Source organism: Erinaceus europaeus, chromosome 5 (genome assembly GCF_950295315.1).
Source record: "Erinaceus europaeus chromosome 5, mEriEur2.1, whole genome shotgun sequence".
In the NCBI taxonomy this organism is placed as follows: domain Eukaryota; kingdom Metazoa; phylum Chordata; class Mammalia; order Eulipotyphla; family Erinaceidae; genus Erinaceus; species Erinaceus europaeus.
Window position 1 is genome coordinate 12,146,344 of NC_080166.1, and position 25,336 is coordinate 12,171,679.

The following is a 25,336-nucleotide window of genomic DNA, read 5'->3' on the forward strand; positions in this document are numbered from 1 at the left end:
TTGTGGGTTCACTTAGAAGCCCACCCCCACCCCAGGGTGAAGCCTGGGTGAAGTGCTGCACACTGCCTCCTTGCTGGGCCCTAGGGTGGCAGCCTCCCAGACTCCTGCCAGACAAGGGCTTGGGTTCTAGTCCTCTCCAACTGGGTTCTTGTGGCCACAGACATGAATTTCAGAGGTGCCGCAGATTGTAGATGAGATCTCCCCCCTCTCCCTTCCTCTCATTAATAAAGAAATAATTTCTTTTAAAGCTGTAAAAGGGTCTGGGGGTGGTGCAGCTAGTTGAGTGCAAACATATCACCATGCTGAAGGACCTGGGTTCAAGCCCCTGGCCCCCACCTGCAGGGGAGAAGCTTCATGAGCTGTGAAACAGGTCTGCAGGAGTCTTTGTTTCTCTCTTCCTCTCCCTCCTTCCTCAATTTATCTCTGTCTATCAAGTAAAAAAGAAAAAGAAAGGGAGGGGGTTCAGGTGGTGGTGCACCTGGGTAAGCACACATAGTACAAAGCCATAACAACCTTTGCAAAGATCCAGGTTCAAGCCCCGGCTCCTCACCTGCAGAGTTGGTGCCTCACGAGTGGTGAAGCAGATCTGCAGGTGTCTCTCTTTCTCGCCGATAAAGTGGAATAAATGGCCCCCAGGAGCAGTGGAATTGTAGTGCAGGCATTGAGCCCCAGCAATAACCCTGGAAGCAGTGAAAAAGAAAGAAAGAAAGAAAGAAAGAAAAGAGAGAAAAGGGAAACGGGGGGGGGGGTGGTTGCCAGGAGCAGTGGATTTGTAGTGCTGGTGCCGAGCCCCAGTGATAACCCTGGGGGCAAAAAGAAAACAAGCTGATGAAGTCTCAGCAAAATGTCTGCTCCTGACAGAAGCCCATCTCTTTAAGCAGGGCTGGTGCCCCAGTGTGAATCCAGGCAAGTCCCAGGCCCATTTCAGATGTAGGCAGACCAAGATGGACACCTTGTGGGCAGCTGTGGGCACTGCATGCCAGCGCTGGAGGTAAAGCAATATTTCTTTCTCCTTCCTTTCTTCCTCCCTTCCTGCAGGTGCACAGGTGCAGGGTCTGCAGGTGCACAGGTGCGGGGTCTGCAGGTGCACAGGCGCGGGTCTGCAGGTGCACAGGCGCGGGGTCTGCAGGTGCACAGGCGCGGGGTCTGCAGGTGCACAGGCGCGGGTCTGCAGATGCACAGGCGCGGGGTCTGCAGGTGCACAGGTGCGGGGTCTGCAGGTGCACAGGTGCGGATCTGCAGGTGCACAGGCGCGGGTCTGCAGGTGCACAGACGCGGGTCTGCAGGTGCACAGGCGCGGGGTCTGCAGGTGCACAGGTGAGGGGTCTGCAGGTGCACAGGTGCGGGGTCTGCAGGTGCACAGGCGCGGGTCTGCAGGTGCACAGGTGCGGGTCTGCAGATGCACAGGTGCGGGGTCTGCAGATGCACAGGTGCGGGTCTGCAGATGCACAGGTGCGGGTCTGCAGATGCACAGGTGCGGGTCTGCAGGTGCACAGGCGCGGGTCTGCAGGTGCACAGGCGCGTGTCTGCAGGTGCACAGGTGCGGGGTCTGCAGGTGCACAGGCGCGGGGTCTGCAGGTGCACAGGCGCGGGGTCTGCAGGTGCACAGGTGCGGGTCTGCAGGTTCACAAGTGCCGGTCTGCCGGTTCACAAGTGCGGAGTCTGCAGGTGCACAGACGCGGGGTCTGCAGGTGCACAGGTGCGGGGCTGCAGGTGCACAGGTGCGGGTCTGCAGGTGCACAGACGCGGGTTCTGCAGGTGCACAGGCGCGGGGTCTGCAGGTGCACAGGCGCGGGTCTGCAGGTGCACAGGCGCGGGGCTGCAGGTGCACAGGCGCGGGGTCTGCAGGTGCACAGGCGAGGGGTCTGCAGGTGCACAGGTGCGGGGTCTGCAGGTGCACAGGTGCGGGGTCTGCAGGTGCACAGGTGCGGGGCTGCAGGTGCACAGGCGCGGGGCTGCAGGTGCACAGGCGCGGGGTCTGCAGGTGCACAGGCGAGGGGTCTGTAGGTGCACAGGTGCGGGGTCTGCAGGTGCACAGGCGCGGGGCTGCAGGTGCACAGGCGCGGGGTCTGCAGGTGCACAGGCGAGGGGTCTGCAGGTGCACAGGTGCGGGGTCTGCAGGTGCACAGGCGCGGGTCTGCAGGTGCACAGGTGCGGGTCTGCAGATGCACAGGTGCGGGGTCTGCAGATGCACAGGTGCGGGTCTGCAGGTGCACAGGCGCGGGTCTGCAGGCGCACAGGCGCGTGGTCTGCAGGTGCACAGGCGCGGGTCTGCAGATGCACAGGCGCGGGGTCTACAGGTGCACAGGTGCGGGGTCTGCAGGTGCACAGGCGAGGGGTCTGCAGGTGCACAGGCGCGGGTCTGCAGGTGCACAGGCGCGTGGTCTGCAGGTGCACAGGCGCGGGTCTGCAGATGCACAGGCGCGGGGTCTGCAGGTGCACAGGCGCGGGGTCTGCAGGTGCACAGGTGCGGGTCTGCAGGATCACAAGTGCGGGTCTGCAGGTTCACAAGTGCGGGGTCTGCAGGTGCACAGGTGCGGGTCTGCAGGTGCACAGATGCGGGGTCTGCAGGTGCACAGACGCGGGTCTGCAGGTGCACAGGCGCGGGTCTGCAGGTGCACAGGCGCGTGTCTGCAGGTGCACAGGTGCGGGGTCTGCAGGTGCACAGGTGCGGGGTCTGCAGGTGCACAGGCGCGGGGTCTGCAGGTGCACAGACGCGGGGTCTGCAGGTGCACAGGTGCGGGGCTGCAGGTGCACAGGTGCGGGTCTGCAGGTGCACAGACGCGGGTTCTGCAGGTGCACAGGTGCGGGGTCTCCAGGTGCACAGGTGCGTGTCTGCAGGTGCACAGGCGCGGGGTCTGCAGGTGCACAGGTGCGTGTCTGCAGGTGCACAGGTGCGGGGTCTGCAGGTGCACAGGTGCGGGGTCTGCAGGTGCACAGGTGCGGGGTCTGCAGGTGCACAGGTGCGTGTCTGCAGGTGCACAGGTGCGGGGTCTGCAGGTGCACAGGTGCGTGTCTGCAGGTGCACAGGCGCGGGGTCTGCAGGTGCACAGGTGCGGGGTCTGCAGGTGCACAGGTGCGTGTCTGCAGGTGCACAGGTGCGGGGTCTGCAGGTGCACAGGTGCGGGTCTGCAGGTGCACAGGCGCGGGGTCTGCAGGTGCACAGGTGTGGGGTCTGCAGGTGCACAGGTGCGGGGTCTGCAGGTGCACAGGCGCGGGTCTGCAGGTGCACAGGCGCGGGGTCTGCAGGTGCACAGGCGCGGGTCTGCAGGTGCACAGGGGCGGGGTCTGCAGGTGCACAGGCGCGGGTCTGCAGGTGCACAGGCGAGGGGTCTGCAGGTGCACAGGAGCGGGGTCTGCAGGTGCACAGGCGCGGGTCTGCAGGTGCACAGACGCGGGTCTGCAGATGCACAGGCGCGGGGTCTGCAGATGCACAGGTGCGGGTCTGCAGGTGCACAGGCGCGTGTCTGCAGGTGCACAGGCGCGGGGTCTGCAGATGCACAGGTGCGGGTCTGCAGGTGCACAGGCGCGAGTCTGTAGGTGCACAGACGCGGGTCTGCAGGTGCACAGGCGCGGGGTCTGCAGGTGCACAGGTGAGGGGTCTGTAGGTGCACAGGTGCGGGGTCTGCAGGTGCACAGGTGCGGGTCTGCAGGTGCACAGATGCGGGGTCTGCAGGTGTACAGACGCGGGTCTGCAGGTGCACAGACGCGGGTCTGCAGGTGCACAGGTGCGGGGTCTGCAGGTGCACAGACGCGGGTCTGCAGGTGCACAGGCGCGTGTCTGCAGGTGCACAGGCGCGGGGTCTGCAGGTGCACAGGCGCGGGGTCTGCAGGTGCACAGGCGCGGGGTCTGCAGGTGCACAGGTGCGGGTCTGCAGGTTCACAAGTGCCGGTCTGCCGGTTCACAAGTGCGGAGTCTGCAGGTGCACAGACGCGGGGTCTGCAGGTGCACAGGTGCGGGGCTGCAGGTGCACAGGTGCGGGTCTGCAGGTGCACAGACGCGGGTTCTGCAGGTGCACAGGCGCGGGGTCTGCAGGTGCACAGGTGCGGGGTCTGCAGGTGCACAGGTGCGTGTCTGCAGGTGCACAGGCGCGGGGTCTGCAGGTGCACAGGTGCGTGTCTGCAGGTGCACAGGTGCTGGGTCTGCAGGTGCACAGGTGCGGGTCTGCAGGTGCACAGGTGCGGGGTCTGCAGGTGCACAGGTGCGTGTCTGCAGGTGCACCGGTGCGGGGTCTGCAGGTGCACAGGTGCGTGTCTGCAGGTGCACAGGCGCGGGGTCTGCAGGTGCACAGGTGCGGGGTCTGCAGGTGCACAGGTGCGTGTCTGCAGGTGCACAGGTGCGGGGTCTGCAGGTGCACAGGTGCGGGTCTGCAGGTGCACAGGGGCGGGGTCTGCAGGTGCACAGGTGTGGGGTCTGCAGGTGCACAGGTGCGGGTCTGCAGGTGCACAGGTGCGGGTCTGCAGGTGCACAGGTGCGGGTCTGCAGGTGCACAGATGTGCTCCTGCGTCCTGCTCAAAGGCCCAGAGCCGCCACTGCGGGCACTGCCCCCGCCCATCTCCTGGCGCCCATCGCCCCGGCTTGCGGCGCGGTGCCCAGATCGGCTCCTGGTGCTCAGGGGAGCAGCTGGGCGACGGGCCTGCTGGCCAGGCCGGACTCTTTCTCCTCCTTTCCCGCCCCGGGTCTAGGAGGCGGGTGAGCTGCCGTCCCGGAGTCCACGGAGTCCCGAGCACCGCCAGGTAAGCCCTGAGCAAGCCTGACCCAGCGGGCTGCACGCTGTCGCCGGAGCCGAGCTGGGCGCGCACGCCGCAAGGCCTGCTGGGAGTTGTAGTCCCGGCGCCTCCGGAGGCCGCTCCATGCCTCTCTAAGCCTCGCATGCACCCCTCCCAGGGCGAGGGTCCTTTCAGGCCCGGAGGCGCGTATATGACGTCACCACAGGCAGCGCCCCCGCTGGCAGATTTTAGGTGTCTACAAGAAGCCTGTCACACAGGGCGGCTATAAAGTTCAAAGCCGTCCACCGTAAAAGGAGCAGTGCCACAGCGTTTTCATTTCTTTGACGCTTTTTCTGCGGTGTGGGCAGTCGCTCCAGGCGCGGCGCCCAGGCCTCTGAGACGCAGGCAATGCGGCGGGCACCCCGATCCTCGTCGGGGGCGGGGCCAGCTGGGGCGGGGTCCTGACTGGGCCGCGTCGCGTCGCGTTTCGTCATCGCGCTCTCTCCTGCGCCCGCGGCGGCTCGGCTGAGCTCGGTGCTCTCGGCCGCTCCACGGGCACCTCGGGGCGCGGATGGGCCCGCCCGGCTCCGGAGGGCGGCGGCCGGGCGGGCGGCGGCCCTGGGCGGCGGCCGCGGCTCCCTGAAGCGCGCAGGGCCGCGATGATGCCGGGCGAGACGCACCCGGCGGCGCCCGGGACGGCGGCCGACCTCGCCAGGTGCCAGGGCTGCGCGTCGCTGCAGCAGGTGCGCGGGGATGGGGCCGGGGATGGAGATCGGGGATGGCATGGGAGACGGGGGTCAGGGATGGAGATCGGGGATGGCGTGGGAGACGGGGGTCAGGGATGGAGATCGGGGATGGCGTGGGAGACGGGGGTCGGGGATGGAGATCGGGGATGGGATGGGAGATGGGGGTCGGGGATGGAGATCGGGGATGGGATGGGAGATGGGGGTCGGGGATGGAGATCGGGGATGGCGTGGGAGATGGGGGTCGGGGATGGAGATCGGGGATGGGATGGGAGACGGGGGTCGGGGATGGAGATCGGGGATGGGATGGGAGACGGGGGTCGGGGATGGAGATCGGGGATGGGATGGGAGACGGGGGTCGGGGATGGAGATCGCGGGCGGGAGACAGGATGGGGATGGGAGACAGGATCGGGGATGGGGGCCGGGAGACGGAGACGAGGACCGGGAGACGGGGATGGCGGCCGAGGGGATCGGGGATGGGGTGGCTGGGCAATCGGGGGGATGGGGTGCCGGGGGGTGATGGCCATGGGGGCGGGGATGGGGGTCAGGGGAGATCGGGGGTCAAGGGCTCCTGCGGATTTGGGGCCGGGGCGTGGGGGGCAGATGGAGGGGTTGGTGTTCAGGGGTCTTGGGGCGTCAGAGGGGATGGGTGCCGGGGCGGGGTCGGGGGGTTCGGAGAATCCCGGGGGTTGGGGGGGTCGCGACTGTGGATCGCGGGCTCCGGCCAGAGAGGTCAGGGGTCCCCAGGGTCAGGGGCGCCGGGGTCTGGGTGTCCCCATTCCTGGGCCCCGCAGGTGCTGAGTCGGGTGGGGGCCTAGGAGCGGCGGGTTCTCGGGGGCGACCCGGCCGGCGGGGTTCTGGCGTCCGGGCAGGCTGCCCCTGGCCGGGGCTGGCGAGGCCTGAGGGTTCCCCGCCTGGCATCGGGGTCCGGGGGAGCGGCCGGGGGCTGGGGGCTGGGCCGCTGTGCCCGGAGCCTGGATCAGCAGGCCGGTTGGCGGGGTGTGGGGGGCGGCCCCTGTCCCCAGGTGCGGGGCCTCTGCGCGGTGAGTGTCTTGGCCGGGTGCGGGTGTCTGTCTGTCCGGCGGAGCCGGAGCTGCGTGGCGCGGGGACCCCGGAGCCCGGGCTGGAGGAAGCCGTCCCGCCAGGGCTCGTCCCAGAGCGAGGGGGGCCTACTGGGTGCCCTGCTCTGCCCTGCGCCTGCGTGGTCCCGTGGCGGTGCCCCGCGTGGGCAGACTGCCCCTGGTGCTGGCTGGAGCTGCGGCCTTCTGGAAGGTCCCGCATGGCTGGGAGCGGGGGCTCCACGTGCAGACCATGGCGGGTTGGGGCCCAGAGTTGCCTTGTGTAGAGGTGGCCACCTTCTCTGCCCGCCGTCCTGTGCTCCCGTGCAGCTGGGCCGGGCTGGGCATACCGCTGGGTGAACGCGGTGCCCGGGGACTTGGGCTTGGGTTCGAGCCCCCACTGCCCCCCTGTGGGGGCTTCACAGGCGGTAAAGTAGGTCTGCAGGTGTCTGTGTCACCTCCTTCCCTCTGCGTGTCTCTCCGTTTCTCTGTCTCGGCCAATAAAGTAGAAAGAAAGGCAGAAACGGTGCTGCTGGCGGAGCGGAGGGTTTGTAGTGGCGGCAGCGAGCCCCAGAGCCGAGCAGGCACAGTAACAAGTGACGAGTGAGCGACGCGGGAGCAGGGCCTCGGGGCCGGGTGTCCTTGGGCTTCCTCACTCTGGCTCGGCTCTCACGCTGCCTCCGGCAGGGCCCTGTGCTGCCATCCAGGAAGGGCAGCCCCCTGCTCTCCCCCCTGCTCTCCCCCGCCCCCGTCCAAGCTGGCTGCCTAAGCGGCCTGAGCCTGGAGCCTGTGAGCGGAGCAGTCGGGCCCAAAGGGGTCGCATGTGTGGGAAGGGAAGGCAGGGCGGTGCCCGGGTTGCTGGTACGCGGATGTGGGTCTACGCACACGTCTGCAGGATGCCGCCCATGTCTCAGATGCCAGGACACGTCTGCAGGGCACCGCATGTTTCTGTCTCGGAGCTGCTGGAGGCCAGAGGCTGGAGGAGTGGGCACTGGGCCTGGGCTGAGCTGCGGGGATGCAGGGCCGGCCTGCTGCTGGAGAGGGAGGAGAGATCTCCCGGCCGCTAGTGAGTGAGATCTTGCCACGCTGCATTTTCAGGGCCCGGTGGCCGACTGTCACTTCTCTCTTTCAGAACCTAAATGAGTATGTGGATGCCTTGATCACGCTGAAGCAGAAGATAATCAACACAGAGTGAGTGAGCTGTGGCCCTGGAGGGGCTCCGGGGCGCTGGCTGGGCCGGGCTTGCCCGTGAGTCTGGTCAGCGAGTCACCCCAGTTTGGTGACAAGAAATTCAAAGAAAAGAGGAAAAAAACAGCAAGTCGCAGTGCCTGTGACTCCTGTCTCGTGTGGCCGGTGGGCGGTGGGTGTGGGTGCAGCTCCTTAGCGTGAGCGCGGGGCCCCTGTCCTGTGGGGCGATCACTCCCCGCACGGCGCGGCTGTGAGCTGTGCACGCCGGTGCTCTGCCCGGGAGCTGCCCCAGACGTGCTGTCCGGGCTGTTTTCTAGCTGACAAAGTGACCTGCTTCTTTTCTTTGCTGCAGCAACTTGTTGACAGAGTATCAGAAGAAATGTGATGATATCCTTTGCTGGCTTCGTTTTTTTGTTTGTTTTTCCTTCTTCACCTTTCTTTGAATTTCTCGAATGTTAGTTCCCAAAGAACTTCAGAAGATGAGGACTGTATTCCCGTTATCTTCTGGGAGATCAGAGTGTTGATAGGCCGGTCGGGGAGCGCGGTTTCTGACTCGCTTAGTAAGCCCTTGGCCTTTTTCTCTGCGTACTCGTATATGTACGTTCAGAAATAAAGAGACCGGCAGTTCTGATGCTGCCTTTGCCGCTATTTTCTTCTCTCGAGGCACCTGAGGCCTGCAGTGAGTAGGTCTCTTAAGATACTGAGGGTGTGGACTTCTTCAGACTTGGGGGCCAGGACGTGACTAACTGTGAGACTTACTGAGATGCTGTCCAGAGGTTTCTGCAAGGAGCCCACTTTGAGGACACTTGGGGTGCTGGGGAGCTGACGTGGTGCCACTGTCTCACGGCGGGGAGATCTGAACTCACAGGACAGTGCTCAGGCCGACAGTCCTTGTCCAGGACCCGTTCAGCCAGCGCCTGCCTCTAGGGCAGGTGAAGTTATTTCCTTGGGACGGAAGCCGTGGAGATCGCACCCTCCCTTCTCTGGCTCGCTGCCGGGAGCTGCCGGCGCAGAGCTCTGTCCGCGGTGTCGCGGTCTGTCCCTGTGCACTGCGGCCAGAGGAGGCACCCGCTGTGGTGCCTTTCTCCTTGGCACATCATTCTGGTCGGACCTGTGTTTAGACTCTAGAACTCAGGGCCGTGAACGTTTGAGTCTCGGTGTAAGTTCGGCAGGTGGGGGCGACCGCAAACAGTCGCCCCGGTGCTCTGCTCCGTGACTGAACGCCGTCTGCTGGAGCCAGGAGACAGGCCGTGACAGATCTCGCCCAGTGAGTTTCGTCTTGGGCCAAGTGCGCATGGGCACAGTTGTTGTGAGTTTCCTTAACAAGCTGCACAGCTGCAGTTTGCGCGAAGGTAAGTCGCGGATTCGCACTTGTTTCCGGCTCCATTGCCAGTCCCTGCACTGAAGCGTCTCCAGGAAAGTGGCCCTGTAGACGGCGCTGCCTGGATGCCCCCAGCCAGACTCTCACCAGTTGTCCAAATGGTCTGCTCACGGAGGGCATCATTGGTCTAGTAGTTCTGCACGCTGAGATGGACGTGTGTCCCTGAAGTTCTTGGTGGCAGAACCAGACTATGTAGCTGGTCACTTAAAGTAACTCCTATCTTACATTAAAAATCAGAGCGAATGAGGCGGGTAGGAGAGCTTCTATACTCTGGTCACTTAGGAGGGGCAGATAGTGGTGGTGTGCAGCGCCTCAGAGCTGCTGACCTCTCACCGCGAGTGGAGGAGGGTCAGGCAGCTTGGGAGAGCCAGGCCTCCCTGGCAGGCATGGCGCCTTCAAAGCGTCTGCCAGGACACCGGGAAGCCACCGGGCTGGCTTCGCGAGGGCCCTTTAAAACACCGTTTGCTCAGAACAGAAAAGGAGTGCGGACCGTTTCGCCCAACAGTGGGAGGCATCTCCCAGCAGAGCTGCTTTCGCCCTCTGTCCCCGTAGACGGCCGTGTGCCACCCAGCTGCTCTGCAGTGGCGGCCACACCTTGTCCTCCATCCACAGGGAGAACAGCACCCTGCATCGCCAGGTGGAGCAGATGCTCCAGAAGGTCTCTCCGCTGCAGCAGTGCCAGGAGGAGCTGGGGACACTCAGGGCAGAGCTGGAGGAGAAGAAGGTGCGCAGACTCTGCCGCTCAGGGCTCCCCGGCGTGTTTCCCTCTGTCCTCCTAGCGGTCACCTGTCTGGCCCGCGGGTCAGTTGCGGAGGCCCTTTGGGAAGCCTGGCGAGGGACCTAGCCCTCTGAGTGCTCGGACTCCTGTGGCCTGTGCCGCTCCGAACCGGCGGGATGGCTTAGCGGGGAAGGAGCCGCTGTCCTGGGGCAAGTCCCAGGCTCAGCCAGGCCCAGCCGCGCCTGGGAGTGTCAGTGCCCACAGTCTCTCTCTCGCGCTCTTTCTCTCTCCCTCTCTTGTCTTTTGCTCTCTGGAGAGTTCAGACTTGCAGGGAAAGCACTTTCCCTGTCTTAAACTCCAGTTGCGGCAAGGGCATCACTCTGAATGCTGTGACTGACTGGCTTTTGGCTCACGCTTCGGTCACGTTTCCCAGGCCTTCAGAGAAGGACCTGAGGCAGCTAGGTGGCTGGCATGAAGCAAGGCCTCCCCTGCGGCGGTGGCGTGGCCTCTGGTGGCCAAGCCCGCTGTCCTCTGCTTGCTCCTTTCTGGGACCTGCAGTGAGCGGCTCCCGGCGTCTGCAGAAAGGTGTCACTGTCCATCGCAGACAGGAACGGCGGCCCACTGGGTGGTGTCAGCCGTCTCCATGAAGCCCGAGCACTCGCCCCGTCTCGTCACTCAGGAAGAACGGCCCTGCTCTGGGTGCAGACTGTGGCCAGCCTTTCTGGGGAGACCCTGCTTCAGGGAGTCCCTGTGGCCCCGGTATCTGTTTAGCGGCTGTTTAGCGACGTGCTTGCTTTCTGCAGGTGGAGGCAGGCAGGCAGGCAGGCAGGGGAAGGCGGCCACAGCTGCAGAGCTGCCTCCAGGCAGGCGGCCGGCTGAATGCCGCGCGCATGTGGCGTCCTCGCCTGTCGCGAGCGGCTGTCAGTGGTGCCCACGGTCGCGGTGTCTGTTTGCAGAATTCGCTGAAGGTGTACCAGCACACTCACCAGGAGTACACGCGCGTCAGAGAAGAGTGCCTGAGGACAGACGCTCAGTAAGTGGCTCTGCCATCTGCTCGCTCAGCCCTTTCCTCTCTGCGCTCACCTTCACTCTCGGGCCACCATGGCCGCAGTCAGCCGGGGTGACGCCATCTGCTTGGCCCTGGCCTCGGCTCCCACCTCTCGGGAAGCTTACGCCGCGAGGGCGCGGGGTGCGTGGGGCTTCCTAGCCGCCATGGAACGGAGTCATGTTCCCCCCAAGCCGAGCCGGGAGAGCCGCTCCACACCCCGGCCTGCTGCTCAGGGAGGCTTCAGGCAGGCCGCCCTCTGTCTCAGCTCTCTTCCTCCTCCGCCCCAGAGGCAAGCTCTGCCTCCCGCTGGTGGGCTGCAGCGCCCTCTGGCTGGTCTCTGGCCTCTGGCCTCAGACAGCTCAGCTGTCTTTAAAAATGTCCCACAGATCGTGCCTGTTTCTTTCTGTTGCCTCCCCACCATTTTAACCGATGGTTTTAACCGTCTTTAGGAAGAAGAAACTGGAAGCCAAGGTGAAGAAGCTGGAAGGTAGGCAGCCGTGGTGTGACCCCGGGCACTGGGCTGGGGCAGCGTATGCTCCGCCAGTCCCCGGGCGCTGGGGCAGAGCGTGGGCTGGCCCTCGGGGCCACCTGTCTATAGAGGCTCGGTGACCGGCGGCGGCAGGCCGCGGCCCTTCCTGCAGACACGTCCTTGCCCACGCTTGTAACCTCTTCCCTTCCCCCTTTTCATTCGAGGGTGAAAGCGGAGCTTCTGTTTTCTGCGCCAAGAAGCAAATGGTTTTCCGCGCAGTGGTCAGTGCAGGGGTGCCCGAGCCGTGCGTGGCCGGTGTGCGGGGTAGTCACGGCCATGGGGTCGGAGCACCGCGCCGGCCAGATTGCTGGCAGCAGCGTTGAGACAGTTGGTGTATGAGCAACAGACAAATGAACTGCAGTGGAGGAGTTGCTACAGTGTCAGGGCAGGGAGATGGCTCACAGGCTCGGGGCCTGGGGTCAGGGCCAGGGAGACGGCTCACAGGCTCGGGGCCTGGGGTCAGGGCCAGGGAGACGGCTCACGGGCTCGGGGCCTGGGGTCAGGGCCAGGGAGACGGCTCACGGGCTCGGGGCCTGGGGTCAGGGCCAGGGAGACGGCTCACGGGCTCGGGGCCTGGGGTCAGGGCCAGGGAGACGGCTCACCGGCTCGGGGCCTGGGGTCAGGGCCAGGGAGACGGCTCACCCTCACCGGCTCGGAGCCTGGGGTCAGGGCCCCCACTTGAGAGGCACTGTTCCTCACCCCCGACTCCCACCTTCCCATCTGTGGGTCTGAGCAGAAAAAATGCCCCGGGCCCATGAAGACCCCAGGGATAAGGAACTGCCTCCACAGGAGAAAAAGCTTCTGTCCTGACGCGGCAGAGAGCTGGACGCACTGTGGAGTGCACCTGCCGGTGCTGGGCCTGGCCGCTCGGGCCCTGCGGAGACCGGCTGTGCAGCGGCCTTGCTCTGAGATGCGGGGGAGTGCGGCCAGCTCAGACACTTGCCACGGCCCTTTGTTGAAGAGTCGCTTTTCTGTCAGCTTTGGGCAGACTTAGGCTCTTGCTTGGAGATAGTCCCCAAGGCCGCGGCCCCACAGCTGTCGCCTCACGCAGGCAGCACTGACTCCCGCCTCAGGGCCTGGCTCTGGTAAAGTCCAGAAGTGGTCTTCCCGCCCTCATTGCTGCTGTCTTCACACGCAGAGGCTGCCGCCAAGCAGACCCAGGACTTCAAACAGCTCAGGACTGAGAAGAAAATACTGGAGAAGCAGTTTAAGGAGACACAGGTAGGGCTGGGGAGACAGACCCTCCTGCCTGAGGCCATGAGGTCCCAGGTTCAGTCCCCTGCACCACCATCAGCCAGAGCTGAGCAGGGCTCTGGTCGGTCTCTCTCTCTCTTTCTCTCTCTCTCTCTCACTAAAATGGAAAGATAAGATTTATATCTTGAGAGAGAGAGAGAGATGAAGCAGGTATTTACACCTGGCCCACATGGAGGGAAGCCTTGATGCTGGGGTCTCCTGCACTCTCTGCCTCTAAAACAGAAATTAAAAAGCTGCAGGGCGCAGTGGGCAGTGGCGCGGGCTCTTAGGGTGCCAGCCCGGTGCTCCCCCAGGAGGCAGCCCAGCCTGTGTGGCCACGTTCCCGTGACCAACCCAGAGCGCTCTGTCTCCTCAGGAAAGACTGGATGGATTCTCCAGACAGAAGAAGGCGAAGGGTGAGTGTCCACTCAGTGCCGACCAACGCCTGCAGGTCTGGCCCTGCTGTGCGTCTTCCCTGACTCCTCCTGTCTGTCTGTCTGCCTGCATGTCTGTGTTTAGAGCTGAGACACATCGGAACGCAGATCTCAAATGACGCCTGTGGAAGCATCGATAAGAGTAAGTGTGCTGCACGTCTCCTTTCACAGCTGTGCCTCGGTCCTGGCGCCTGTGCTCATGGTCACGGGGGTCAGTCCCGAGGGCCTCTCGGAGGAGGTGTGTCTTGTTCACGGAAGCCACGGCTGACACCGTGTCTGCCTGAGCCGTGGCGTCGCCTTCTTGCTGTCTGCTAGTGTGGTGCGGTGAGTCACACGTTCAGGAGGCGCCTCTGCTGAAGAACGGAGTGTGGTGCGGGAGGGACACCGCGCTGATCGCCTCGCTCAGCCGTCAGCTGTTCAGCTCAGTTACTGGTTGCCCTAGAGGTGGCACCTGTGTGTGGGAATCAGCCGTCGGGCAGGAAGTCTGGCGTCTAAGCCTGGTGCATAGCGTTGGAAGAAAGAGAGAGACTAAGGAAACGCCGAGGTCGTGGGGAGTGGCTGTCACTCCCGGGCACTCACAGTGCGGGTGGCATTCGCGAAGGGTGTGTGCGCTGTGCTGAGACCGCGGCCAGAGGCAGGGGCGGCTCCGCTTTGCTTCCCCGGTGGGGTGGGGTGCTGAGCACGGGACGGTGTTGGTGTTTCCAGGACCTTCTGGGACCGGTTTATTTGAGTCCTCCTCTGTCCAGGCCCACAGTGCATTCCCACACCCGGAGCTCACTGGACCAGCTTCCTCTCTCCTTTCTTTTTCCACTTGGCCTTGTCTGGGACTCTGCTGTGGAACCGCGGCTGCACGCTGCTGCTGCTGGACTACGGCCCCTCCCTTCTTTATGCTGCCCGGCCTGCAGGCATCCCCGGTGGGCTCCCCGGGGCGGGGCGGGGGCAGAGAGATGCGAGGGGCAGCTGGGAGCTGCCGACCCTCCCATTGGGCCAACCAGCCTGTTGGTTTTGGCCTGGCTGTTCTCTGGCCTTTCTGTTTGGGGCAGAGGGGACCCCTACCCTGCACTCTGTTCCCAGTGGGTCCCGTTCTCCAAAGACCTGTCTGTGATCCACCTGCGGGGCAGGGCGGGGCGGACTGTCCACTTTGTCACTTTGTCCCACTCAGTGGCTGCAGTTCCTCCCAGGCGTCCCGTGGCTGCACTGCGGGGGGGGGGGGGGGGGTGGCCTCTGCCGGTCCCGTAGTGGGAAGGGAAGAGGTGGGCTGGCTCCCCGCCAGCTGCGTGCCCTTCCTCCCCGTCCTGTCCCAGTAGGGGCAGCATGTGGAGACCCTCCTTAGCCTTTAGAGCAAGCCTGCCTCCCCCCTTCCCGTGGAGGGTGTCTGCTGCGAGGGGCCCGAGAGGGGCGGCTGCCCGGGGACTCCAGGCCGCACCTCGCCTCGGCCCAGGTGCGCCGGCCCTGCGCGTCCACAAGCAGCTCCCGGCGTTTGCCCGTGGGGGTTGGCCGGGCTCCCCGGCACAGAGCACGTGGCGTGACCATCACGGGAGGGTCGCTGGCTGTTGGGGGGGCCGGCTGCTGGATGAGGAGAGCACCAGCAGCCCCACCGCCCACTCTGCCCCCAAAACCTTGCTTTGGTCATGGGGGGAGCCTTCCCTCCCTCTCTCTCTCTCTCTCTCTCTCTCTCTCTCTCTCAATCTCTCACTCTCTCGCTCGCTCTCTTGCTCTCATCCTGCCTTCATTTTCACCTAAGGCTCTGAGAAAAAGTAGCGACAGGAGCAAAGCCACTAAACTCAAAGAAAGGAACTAGCCTCTGAGGACAGTGTCTGGGCCTGTGCGCGTGAGTCCTCATGGACTTGGTGGTCATGTGTCTCAGAGGGGAGGGGGAGGGAAGCAGAGGCCCGGGGAACTGCAGTCCCGGCTGGAGGGCAGAGGCGTCCTCCGGGGAGAGGCCTCCCTGAGTGGAGTGCCGACGGAAGGCCGGGTGGGCTCACGGCAGGTGGAGAGACCACGCACGCCCGCGGGCAGGCAGGCATGGGTTTCATGGAGCTGAGCGGCTGCAGACTAGGCCTGAACCCAAGGCCACGGGGCTGTGAAGGGGAGGGCTCGGGAGCTGGGGGGGTGGCCCAGTTTGCTGCTGCTGCTGCTTTTTTAATATTTATTCCCTTTTGTTGCCCTTGTTTTATTGTTGTAGTTATTGATGTCGTCGTTGTTGGATAGGACAGAGAAATGGAGAGAGGAGGGGAAGACAGAGGGGGAGAGAAAGACAGACACCTGCAGACCTGCTTCACCGCCTGTGAAGCGACTCCCCTGCAGGTGGGGAGCCGGGGGCTCGAACCGGGATCCTCATGCCGGTCCTTGCGCTTTGTGCCACCTGCACTTTACCCGCTGTGCCACCGCCCGGCCCCCCAGTTTGCTCTGTCTGTGGATGTTACGGGGTCTGGAGTAGGAGACAGAGCGGGGAGCCTGCCCGCACGTGGTGAGGCCTCTGTAGATCAAACCCAGAGTTTTTTGGCCCGGCCGGCAGGCGGCAAACACCGACTGGCAGGTGTTGAGTTAGATGCCGGCTGGCCTGGAAGTTGAGACGTGGAGATGCTCCACCGGTTTGAATGGCCGGAGCATGAGGGAGTGGCGGGTGGTCTTGAGGAGCCCGACACCCCTTCTCGGGGCCTGCCTTGGGCCTTCACCCTCCAGAGCTTTCTCCACGCTGGCCGCGTCCGGCTGCAGGTACTCAGGGCACAGCCGAGGGGACTGGCAGCCCATGGCTCTCGCTAGGTCTCAGGGCCGGTCCCTCTGAGAGTCCAGGAGTCTCACAGGCTCCTTCCTGCTGCCCGCTGGCTGGTCCCCGCACGCACCTGCACCCGCACCGTGAGCCGCTGTCCCGCCCTCCACTGTCTCCTGCAGATGCGCCGCTCTCCCCCCACTGCTTCCCCGCCTGCCGCCTGCCGCCCCAGGACAGGCTCTGCACACCCCAGGCAGAGCTCTCTGGGGCCCTGCGGCCCTCCAACTCCGAGTGCGGCTGGGCGGGGGTATCTGAGCTGCCGCCTCCCGGCAGCCCTGACCCTGCGGCCTCCCGCCATGTGTCACGAGTGCGACTGGGAACCTCGCTCGCTCTCTCTCTCCCAGGGAAAGTGAGGCTGCTGCTCCAGGAGCTCTGGCTGTGCTTCAACACAACGCACGGGCTTCCCGGAGGAGGTGGCACGAGTGTCCCAGGTGAGGCGCTCCCAGAGGACGGGCCGCGGGAGCGGATGAGCACTTAGCTTTGCTGGGGTCGGGGGCACCCGGCCGGGGACCACAGGCGCCCAGCAGATGCGCCGTGTTGGTGTTGCCTCCAGGCTGGTCACCGGGGCTGGGTGCTGGCACTGGGAATCCACCGTTCCTACAGCCAGCTTTTCCTTTCATGTGACAGCAGGGAGAAACGGGGGGGGGGGGGGGGGGGGCGGGGGGTAGATGGCCGCAGCCACACAGCCCTGCTTCGGCACCCGTGAAGCTCCCCCTGCAGGTGAGGACCGGGCCTTGACCCCAGTTCCCTGTGCACGGTCTGCCTGCCACCACGGACCTCCGACCCCGGCCTTTCTGTTCACAGAGAAGTTCCCCCCGGACAGCCCCAGCTTCCCAGCGCCCAGGCCCCTCGGGTCCCCGAGCGGGTCCCCGAGCAGGGCGGGTGGCCCCGGCCGGGCGGATGTGCAGACATGCCCGGCGCAGCCCTCCGTGCAGGTCCAGGGCGGCTTCTCCCCTGGCTACAGCGGGCGGCCGCAGGCTCCCCACCTCAGTGATGACGGCAGGGACCTCTCAGACCCCGAGGCGCCCCTGGACCGGGACCTCCAGGCTGCCGTGGACTTCTTCAGGCTGCCTCCGCCGCTGCTGTCCCCTGTGCCGTCGCCCCCGCCCCCACCCTCCGCACTGGCTGCTGTGAGTGTCCCTGGAGGGCAGCAGGGTGTGGGCATGGCCGCCTGGGGAAGAGGGTCCCCGCAGGGGGGCGGGCGTGAGGGGGACCGCAGACGGCTGGGAGGCGTCTTGCAGCGGTCTCGATGTGAGAGTGGAGGGTGGCCCTCGGAGGGAGGCCGGCGCCTTGGTGGCAAGGAGGGAACACGGAGACGCTGGGTGGGCAGCTGGCACATTCCAGCCTTGGCCCGCGGGGACACGGGCTCTGGGACCCCTCAGCCTGTGGTGCCAGTCGGGATGGCACAGGTGGTGGCCAGGAGCCGCAGGATGGGCCCCAAAGGCTGTATCGGCAGCACTGGAACCGGCTTCCCGTCCCGCACGGGGGCTCCGCGGGGCCACCATGGCCGTACAGAGCCGGGACAGCCTGTCTGCAGTCGAGGGGCGGCCCGCAGACTGGGCGATGCTGGGCAGGCCTCAGCAGAAAGTGGGGGCAGGGGTGGTGGGGGAGAGCAGGCGGGAGATGTGCTGAGGACCAGGCAGTGCCCACAGGGGATGGACAGAGGGACGAGCTCAGAGGGCAGAGCCCAGGTGCCCAGGCACAGGCCTGCCTGCCCCCCAGACTCAGATCCCCCGCCACATGGCTCGGCTGCGTCTTCCAGGAGTCTTGAGAAAGGTGCACTTATTGTTTTGAAAGAAAGTGTATTTCTTTAAATTTTACTTATAGAAAGGAAACACTGACTAAACCATAGGATAAGAGGGGTACAACTCCACACAGTTCCCACCACCAGAACTCTGCATCCCATCCCCTCCCCAGATAGCTTTCCTGTTCTCTATCCCTCTGGGAGCATGGACCCTAGACCTTCCACCTTCTGCTCCCCATAATGACCCTGAAATAAAATATTTTGAAATTAACATAGGAGACAGAAATTGAGAGGGGAGAGGAACAGAGACACCTGTCTTTACCTCTGCAGCAGGCAACAGGGGCTTGAACCCAGGTCCCGGTGCACTGCAGTGTGTGAGCTCAGCTGGGCCTGCCCAGTTTTGTTTATATATGGGGGGGGGGGGCTTTTGAAAACGCCTTTAGCTGATTGCACGTGTTGACTCTGCCCCAGGAGACCTACTTCAGCGAGGACTCAGACTCCAGTGAGGAGGACTCGGACCAGCACGGAGTTCCCACGGAGTCCGCTTCAGAGGATGAGGCCCCCGGACCCCCGGGAGCGTGGGCAGGCTGCGGGCCTCAGGAGGGAGAAGCCTCCGCGGACTCCAGGACATTCTCGGCTGCCCAAAGGGCCCCCTTGCCCAAGGCTGCTCTGGCTCTCGAGGAGCCCTGGGCGCAGCCCTCCGAGCCGACTGGCGCTGGGCAGATGGGCCTTGCCGACAAGGCTGAGCTGTGGATGGAGGCCCGGGAGCCCGGCAGGTCAGTGCAGCCGCCTCACCTGGCCCCAGGCCTCTTGCCCCAGCAGGCCCCGCCCTCTGGGCCTCTGTCCCCCCGCTCCCCACCAGGCGGGGGGCCCCTGGGGCAGCCGCTGGCCATGTACAGAGAAGCCCTGCGCCCTGTGTGGGCGGTGCCCGAGCACTTGCCACAGGCAGCCCCTGGGGGACGACAGCCGGGGACGGGGGAGCGGCCCCCACTCCTGGCTGTGCCACCCAAGGCAGAAGCCCCCCTCATAGACACCAGTGGATGCAAGGCCCACCTGCCCTCGGCCTCCTTCGGCCAGGCACCCCAGCTGGCCTCCGGCTTACCGCTGCTGTCTGCCGCTCATGGCCCCGGAGGACTCGCGGCCCCACCGAGCCCTTCAGCGCAGAGCCTCCCCGGGCCCCCAGACACGCTGGGGCTGCTGCCTGAGCCCCTGCAGGGTTCCACAGGGGAGAGCGACGAGGAGCCCCTCTCTGGGGCCAGGACACCCCTGTCCACGGTCTCTGAGGGCCCTGACCCCAGCGGCTCGGAGCAGCCATTCTCCGGTGCCTGCCCAGCCCCCCGGCTGCTGTTTGAGGATACGGGGGTTCAGGGTGCTAGCCGGGTCCCTAGGGAAGCCGGGCCGGAGCAGCAGACCTGGGACAGGCAGACCCCCTGCAGGCCAGCGTCCCTGCTGCCCAACCAGGTGTCGGTCATCACCACGCAGCGCCGGCCCAAGCCCCCCAGGCCCAGGACCCCTGAAGTGTCCACCTCCTGCCGCAAGCTGGACTTTGAGTCTTCCTCCGACCCCTGTTCACTGGACCAGGTCCACTACCCCGCCAGCCGCCTGTTTTCCTTCCTGTCTGAACACTTCCCGCTGCCGGCCCGGGAGCCCCCCACCACCCCGGACATGGCCAGAACTGCGGGCGGGGATGCCGTCAGACCGGGCAGCCGGACCCCGGGCCGTCTGTGGGTATCCCCTGGGTCCCAGCACAGCCCACAGCAGCCCCGGCCCCAGAAGCCCGGTCTCGCCTCACCCCGGGGCCCTGGCGCTCCAGACCTGCCCCCCGCCCCGCCCCGCTACACGGGCCTCCGTGAGCAGGGAGCAGCGGACACGGAGCTGGAGAGCGAGGCCCCCAGCGGCAGTGAGGGCGAAGCTGAATCCGAGGGCCCGGCCGCGGGGATGGGGACGGGGACGGGGACGGGGACCCGGCCGTCCCTGGAGGTGGGCTCGCTGACCTCGGCGCTGCAGGACTGGGACATTGGCGCACTGTCTGACACCGACCGACTGTCCGCCTCCGAGGTGGCCACGTGTCTGGAGAGCTGCCGCCTGCGGGACGCCAGCTCGGGGGACTCGGTCTTGGAGTGCTCTAGCAGAGGCACCCGGTGTGGGAGCTCCGGCCGTTTGGAATCCCTGGCCCCAGCCGCAGAGCAGGGGCACAGGCCGGACAGCGCAGAGGGGGACTGGGCCGAGTCCGAGGAGGACGAGTGTTCGCAGCCAGCCGGCCAGCTGAGCCCCCGCTCCCTGCGCCGCCTGAGGGTGCTGCTGCGCAGGCTGGGCCGCGAGCTGCGGGGTGGCCGGGACGGCATGGGCGCCCTGCTGCTGCACCTGCTGGACGGCCTGGGAGAGGAGCCCGGGAGCCCCCCTCGGCCTGCTGCGCAGCCCCCCACCGGCCCCGCAGAGGACCCCCCCTCCCCAATGGCAGCCGGGGCCACCCAGACACCGGACAAAGGCTTGGAGGAGGAAGCGGCCGCCCCCGAGGAAGAGGCAGCGCTGTTGCAGTGCCAGATCTCCACGGTTACCTCCGAGGTCATCAGCGTGGTAGTGAGCCGCGACCAGGACCTGGTCATCCAGAAGGGTGACCACTGCACCATCATCAACGGGCTGGCGCTGGATGCCGGTGGCCAGCTGATCGTCTGCGGCGCCTCGTCTGACCCCGGGCCCGGCGCCCCAGAGCCCACACGCACCCCGCCTCCCGCCAGCCCCCCGCCCTGCGCGCAGGACGACATCTCCAGCAGTGGCCAGGCCGCCAACTTCGACAAGAGGCGCCTGCGCCTGCGCCCGGTGCGGCCCAGTGTGCGAATCAGCGCCGACATCTTCCAGCAGGACCTGGGCGGCCTGGACTCGCCGCCCACCGCCTCCGACCATACCTACTGCCACTCGCGCCCAGAGCCCGCCCGAGCCCGAGCCCGGCCTCGGCCTCCCGGCCGCCCTGCCCCGGCCCCCCGGGCGCCCACGCTGCCCGTGCTGGCCACCGCGGACACCTCCACGCCCACCGACGGTGCCGACCTGGCCCGCATCCGCCGCGAGGTGGGCGCCCCGCTGCCGCCCCTGCTCGCCCCGCTGGTGGCCACGCCACCCCGCGCCGCGCGCTCCGCCTCTCCCGTCATCTCCAGTTCCAGCCCCGCGTCGCCGCCGGCACCCGCACCCGCACCAGAGGACTCCGGGGGCGCGTCCCCGCCGGCCTCGCCCCTGCAGTTCTGCGCCGCCACCCCCAAGCACGCGCTGCCCGTACCCGGCCGCCTGCCCCCGCGCGCCCCGGCACCCGCGCCCCCCGAGAGCTCGGTGCGCATCCTGGACACCATGTACCCCGAACTCTCGGCCCGCGCGCGCACGCTCAGCATCCTCAAGGGCAACCTGCAGCTGCCGCGCGCAGGCCCGGCTGAGGGTCTCAGCTGCACGCCCACCGCCTTCGTCAAGGCCGGGGATAGGGCCGCCCTGGGAGACGGACCCCGCGCCAAGCGCCCGCAGGCCTCAGCCGCCCTGCGCAGCGCCAAGCGCCTGCGGCTGGACTGCGGGTCCCCCGAGCCGGAGCTGCAGCCGGAGCCGCAGCCCGAGGTGGCCCCGGAGACGGTGGAGACGCATGACCGCGCCATCGGCCAGGCGCTGAGCAAGCTGGCGGAGGCTGCCTTTGACCTGCTGCCGGTCATCCGCAGCCACGTGTACGTGGGCAGCATCTCGCGCAGGCCCGTCATGCGCGACCCCGAGAAGCAGGTGGTGCATGAGTTCAGCACCACCAAGAAGGTAGGTGGCTGGCTGGCTCTGGGCTCGGTGTCTGTACTGCAGACCTGCTGCTCCCCTGGTGGCCACTTCCCCCTTTTCACTTATTTTCTCTTGTTATACGGCCGCTACACAAGCTGAGAGGGGAGGGGAGGTGAGGAGCATGCCCGCAGCCCCCCGCCTGCTCCCGGAGCTCCCCCCCCTGCAGGCGGGGTGAGGACAGTGAGCCAGAGTCGGGTCCTCTCCTTGCCGCTGCGGCTGCGGCTGCGGCTTCCTCTCCCCGAGGGAGGGAGGGAGGGTCGGGGTCGGGTGTAAGGCCATCCTTGCGAGCCCTCAGGTCGTCCTGACCCTTCCCAGGCTGTCGAGCCAGGAAAGTCGTGGTCCCCACGCCCCCCTCCTGCAGCGCAAGCCCGGGGTGGGGGAGGCTGAGGGTCACGGCCCTCGGGCTGGTGGGAGGGGCCCCGGGTGGGGCGGGGAGCCTGCAGCGCCCTGCACCGACCGATTCTCTGGACTCGGAAACCCGGCTGGGGGGCACTCGGCGCCCTCCCCGCCCAGCACTTGAAACCCCGCGAGCCGGCCCCTGGCTCCGCTCACCTCCGCGTCCTCCGCCCAGCACCTGGCCGAGTGTCTGCTGCGCTCCATCCTGGCAGAGCTGAGCGCGCAGAGGGCGTCGCGGGAGCCTCCGGAGCTGCCCTATGCGCACGCCCTGTGCCGGGTGTACATCGGCGTCTGCCGGCAGCTGGGCGACCTGGAGCGCGCACGCCTGCTCTGCTACAGCCTGCTCAAGGAGGGTAGGTCACCCCGCCCACTGCACCCCTGCTCAAGGAGGGTAGGTCACCCCGCTCACTGCACCCCTGCTCAAGGAGGGTAGGTCACCCCGCCCACTGCACCCCTGCTCAAGGAGGGTAGGTCACCCCACCCACTGCACCCCTGCTCAAGGAGGGTAGGTCAACCCGCTCACTGCACCCCTGCTCAAGGAGGGTAGGTCATCGCAGCCCATCTTTCAAGGAAGAGGGTCTGCAGGACGAGCCCCTACAACCCCGGCAGCCAGGTCCCCAGGGCAGCCCCAGCTTGCTGACGGCCTGCGGCCCTGCCCCTCACCGCAGATTTCCCGGAGTCTGAGAAGCTGACGCTGTTCGTGGCCAACATGTGGCAGGACGTGTTCCTGTCCCCGTCGGTTGTCAGCACGGCCATGCAGCTCGTGGCCCGGCAGAGAGCCCGCGGCGAGGTCCTCAACTGTCTGCGCGCCCTCCTCAGCTGGGAGAAGGTGGGTGCCGTGCCGTGCCCCCCCCAAGGGCCGGCGGCAGCGACAGAGGCCCTGTGCTCACCCAGGCGGGGCGGCCCAGGCAACGGCTTCTGCTTTGCTAGCACCGTCCACTGCTCCTGCCTGCAGAGGCCTGGGGTGCGAGACCCCCGGGCTCCGTGGTGCTTCCAGCAGCCGGATGCTTGGGGTCAGATGGCCTAGTGGCTCTTCACATGAGAGAGTGTTCTGGGGGCCGGGTGGGCCGAGGCTGGCTGGTGGGCAGGGCAGGAGGAGGCACTGCGGCCGTGCTCTGGACTCACGCTGAGGGTGCCCGCCTGCCTGCCCGCCCCGCAGAACGCGCCCATGGACGTGGGCCTCATGGTGTCCAAGCTGCTGCTGACCGTGCAGCTGTGCCCTGAGACGGAGTTCCAGCCCAACGAGCGGTTCGGCGACGACCTGAGCGACAGCACGTGGGAGCACATCTTCGCCATCGACCTGCTGTGCTGCCACCAGAAGTGGGTGTGGACGCACGACAACATCATCAGGTGTGCCCCCCCCCCCCCCCCCCCCGCTCGAGGGGGAGCTGGGCTGTTTCCCACAGGCGAGGCCTCTGGCCGGGGCAGCTGGTGCGTCCCCGTTGTGTGACCCAGTCTGACCCAGTCCCGTGGCACCAGAGGAAGCTCAGGCACTGTCCCCACCTCTCCCCTGTGACTCAGCAGTCGCCAGAGAGCAGGGAAGCCAGCCGGCCAGTTACGGCCTTTTATGAACGCCGGTTAAGCTGCTCTCGGACTGGCGGGGGACAGCCCAGCGGTGAGGCTCTGAGGCCCCAGGTTCTATCCCCAGCACCACCATCAGCCAGAGCTGAGCGGGGCTCCAGAGTGTCGCCATCCCCGTCCTAGCCCACGGACGGACACACAGACAGATGCACCCCATGCCCGGACTGGCCTCTGCTTGCGGGGTGCGGGGCACAAGCAGGCCTCGCCCTCCTGAGGAAACGGCCTACAGGGCCGTTTCCCGGGACCTGCAGGCTGGTCTGCGGGAACTTGTGGTGGGCTGGCTGCTGGGGGGGGCTGACGGGATTCTGGGAGGGCGGGCGCCTCTCTCCTTGGAAGGACAGACGAGCCGGCGGTTGCCAGGCAGGGGGAGGGCACGGCCCCGGTGGCCCCGGGTGCGGGAGGGCCCCCAGCCCCAGCCGCCGTCCCCTCGTGCGGAGACAGGCCCACACGCACGCTGTGGCTGATGCGTGTACCTGCCCGTGTGTCCTCTCCAGCAAGGAGCTCTGGCCTGTCATGGACAAGTGGATCAAGTACCGGAAGGGCCACGCCAACATCGCCTACACGCCTGACATCATCGTCGCGTCCATCCTCAGGCTGATCGGTGAGAGGCCTTGGCGGGCGCCGACCCTTGGGGCAGGGACCCACCCGCCCACTCCCTGAGTCACCTTACAGGCAGGGTGGGCGCCCGCCCGCTCACGGTGGGCACTGTACCACCTCCCCTCTGGGCAGCCGGAGCTCCCCTGACCCCCAGCCGGCTCCTCCCTCCCCCAGCTGGGCCACCTTGCTGCCCTGTGTCACCCTGTCCCTGGTTGGTCCTCTGGACACGACACGGGGCTCACGGTCCCCTCCCTGGGTTCCCCTCGCGGCTCACATCGCCCCCGTCATGCCAGGTCGCCTGGGCCAGCTGGGGCTGAAGGAGGGCTTCCCGGCTGCCGTGCGGAACATCAGCTCTGTCATCGGGATGTTCATCCAGTTCGCCCGGCAAGAAGGTGGGTGGCTGGGGGTCCCGCCCCCGGCGGGCTGCCCCTCTTCCTCTCCCTCTCCCTCAGGCTTGGAAGGGCCCGGTTGGGTGCAGGTGTCACCGCGCGCAGCAGGCCTGGGTTTGGCCCCGCTCCCCACCGGCAGGGAAGCTTCATGAGGGCGAAGCAGGGCTGCAGGCTCCCTCACTGTCTCCCTCCCCTATCCCCTTGGTTTCTGTATGTTCTGTCAGGACCTGAAGGGAAGAAGGGCTGCTGGGGGGGGGGGCAGGGGTGGGGGCATGGGGGCAGAGGGCCGTCCGTGGTGAGCCTGCCTGTGCTTGCAGACATCCCGTGGGGCGTGCAGCTGGCTGCCGTCTACGCGCTGTGTGACCTGAGCCCCAGCAACCCCACGGAGATCTTCCGCATCCTGGAGGCCTGGCGTAAGGACACCCCCTACAGCGTCCCGGCCGCCGTGGAGGGCTGCCTGGAGGAGGTGGGCTCGCTGTGTGCCGAGGAGCAGGAGCCAGGCTAGGCCAGAGCCAGCTGCCTTCTTGTCTGTCCCCCTTCCTGAGAGAAGGCTGAGGCCGGGCAGGGGCTCCCTCCTGTGGGCGGCTGAGGGTCAAGGCCCCTCGGTACCTCGGCTTCAGACCCATCGTCCAACCACGAAAACTTGAACTTAGCCCTTTTATTTTGCTGCAGAAAGTGTCCTTTTTAGTCGCTTTTTAGAAGGGAGGACGGTGTTCAGAGAGTCCCCCAGGCTGAGCTGGGAAACCAGAACAGGCCGCTCAGAGCCTGGCCGGGGAGGGTCCCGGGCCCCCCGCCTCCTCCCAGTGATGGACGTGTACATAGCATCCCGGGTTCTAAGACGCGGACAGAGACGGCCTCCGGGGCCTCACCTGCCTTCGGGCCGTCCGACCAACCGCACGCGTCCTTTCTTAACCTCGTGTACCCAGTACCCTCGTGTTTTGTAATAAATGAACGTGAGCCATGCCCGTCGTGTCCTGAGTGATGCCCGCCCCTGGTCCGCCCAGGGCCCGAGTGGA

General features: G+C 66.3%; 1 protein-coding gene and 1 long non-coding RNA gene across 3 annotated transcripts in view; one reads left to right on the forward strand and one right to left on the reverse strand.

Annotated features, from left to right (window-relative positions):
• The window catches only part of LOC132538586 (uncharacterized), an 890,943-nt gene that overhangs the window by 104,487 nt on the left and 761,120 nt on the right, over positions 1-25,336 (reverse strand). The gene's annotated exons all lie outside the window — the stretch shown is intronic.
• ICE1 (interactor of little elongation complex ELL subunit 1) lies at positions 5,220-25,283 on the forward strand. 2 transcript variants are annotated; one of them, XM_060191134.1, is made up of 19 exons: positions 5,220-5,453; positions 7,644-7,702; positions 8,052-8,086; positions 9,033-9,051; positions 9,693-9,804; positions 10,755-10,831; positions 11,296-11,333; positions 12,514-12,596; positions 12,985-13,024; positions 13,128-13,184; positions 16,160-16,246; positions 16,620-16,945; positions 18,031-21,339; positions 21,929-22,106; positions 22,422-22,582; positions 22,913-23,103; positions 23,829-23,935; positions 24,225-24,323; positions 24,638-25,283. In XM_060191134.1, the coding sequence occupies exons 1-19, from the start codon at positions 5,370-5,372 to the stop codon at positions 24,823-24,825; spliced, it is 5,250 nt and encodes a 1,749-aa protein (XP_060047117.1). In that variant the 5' UTR covers positions 5,220-5,369; the 3' UTR covers positions 24,826-25,283. The 2 variants fall into 2 exon arrangements, with proteins under 2 accessions (XP_060047117.1, XP_060047118.1); XM_060191135.1 differs by having other exon boundaries at positions 8,052-8,080; positions 9,027-9,051.

Bases quoted from the DNA above. Each gene is read 5' to 3' on its own strand.
- ICE1 (XM_060191134.1), top strand. From the start codon at position 5,370: ATGATGCCGGGCGAGACGCACCCGGCGGCGCCCGGGACGGCGGCCGAC. The intron at 12,597-12,984 runs GTAGGGCTGGGG...CTGTCTCCTCAG, and splicing joins AGCAGTTTAAGGAGACACAG to GAAAGACTGGATGGATTCTC. The intron at 21,340-21,928 runs GTAGGTGGCTGG...TCCTCCGCCCAG, and splicing joins AGTTCAGCACCACCAAGAAG to CACCTGGCCGAGTGTCTGCT.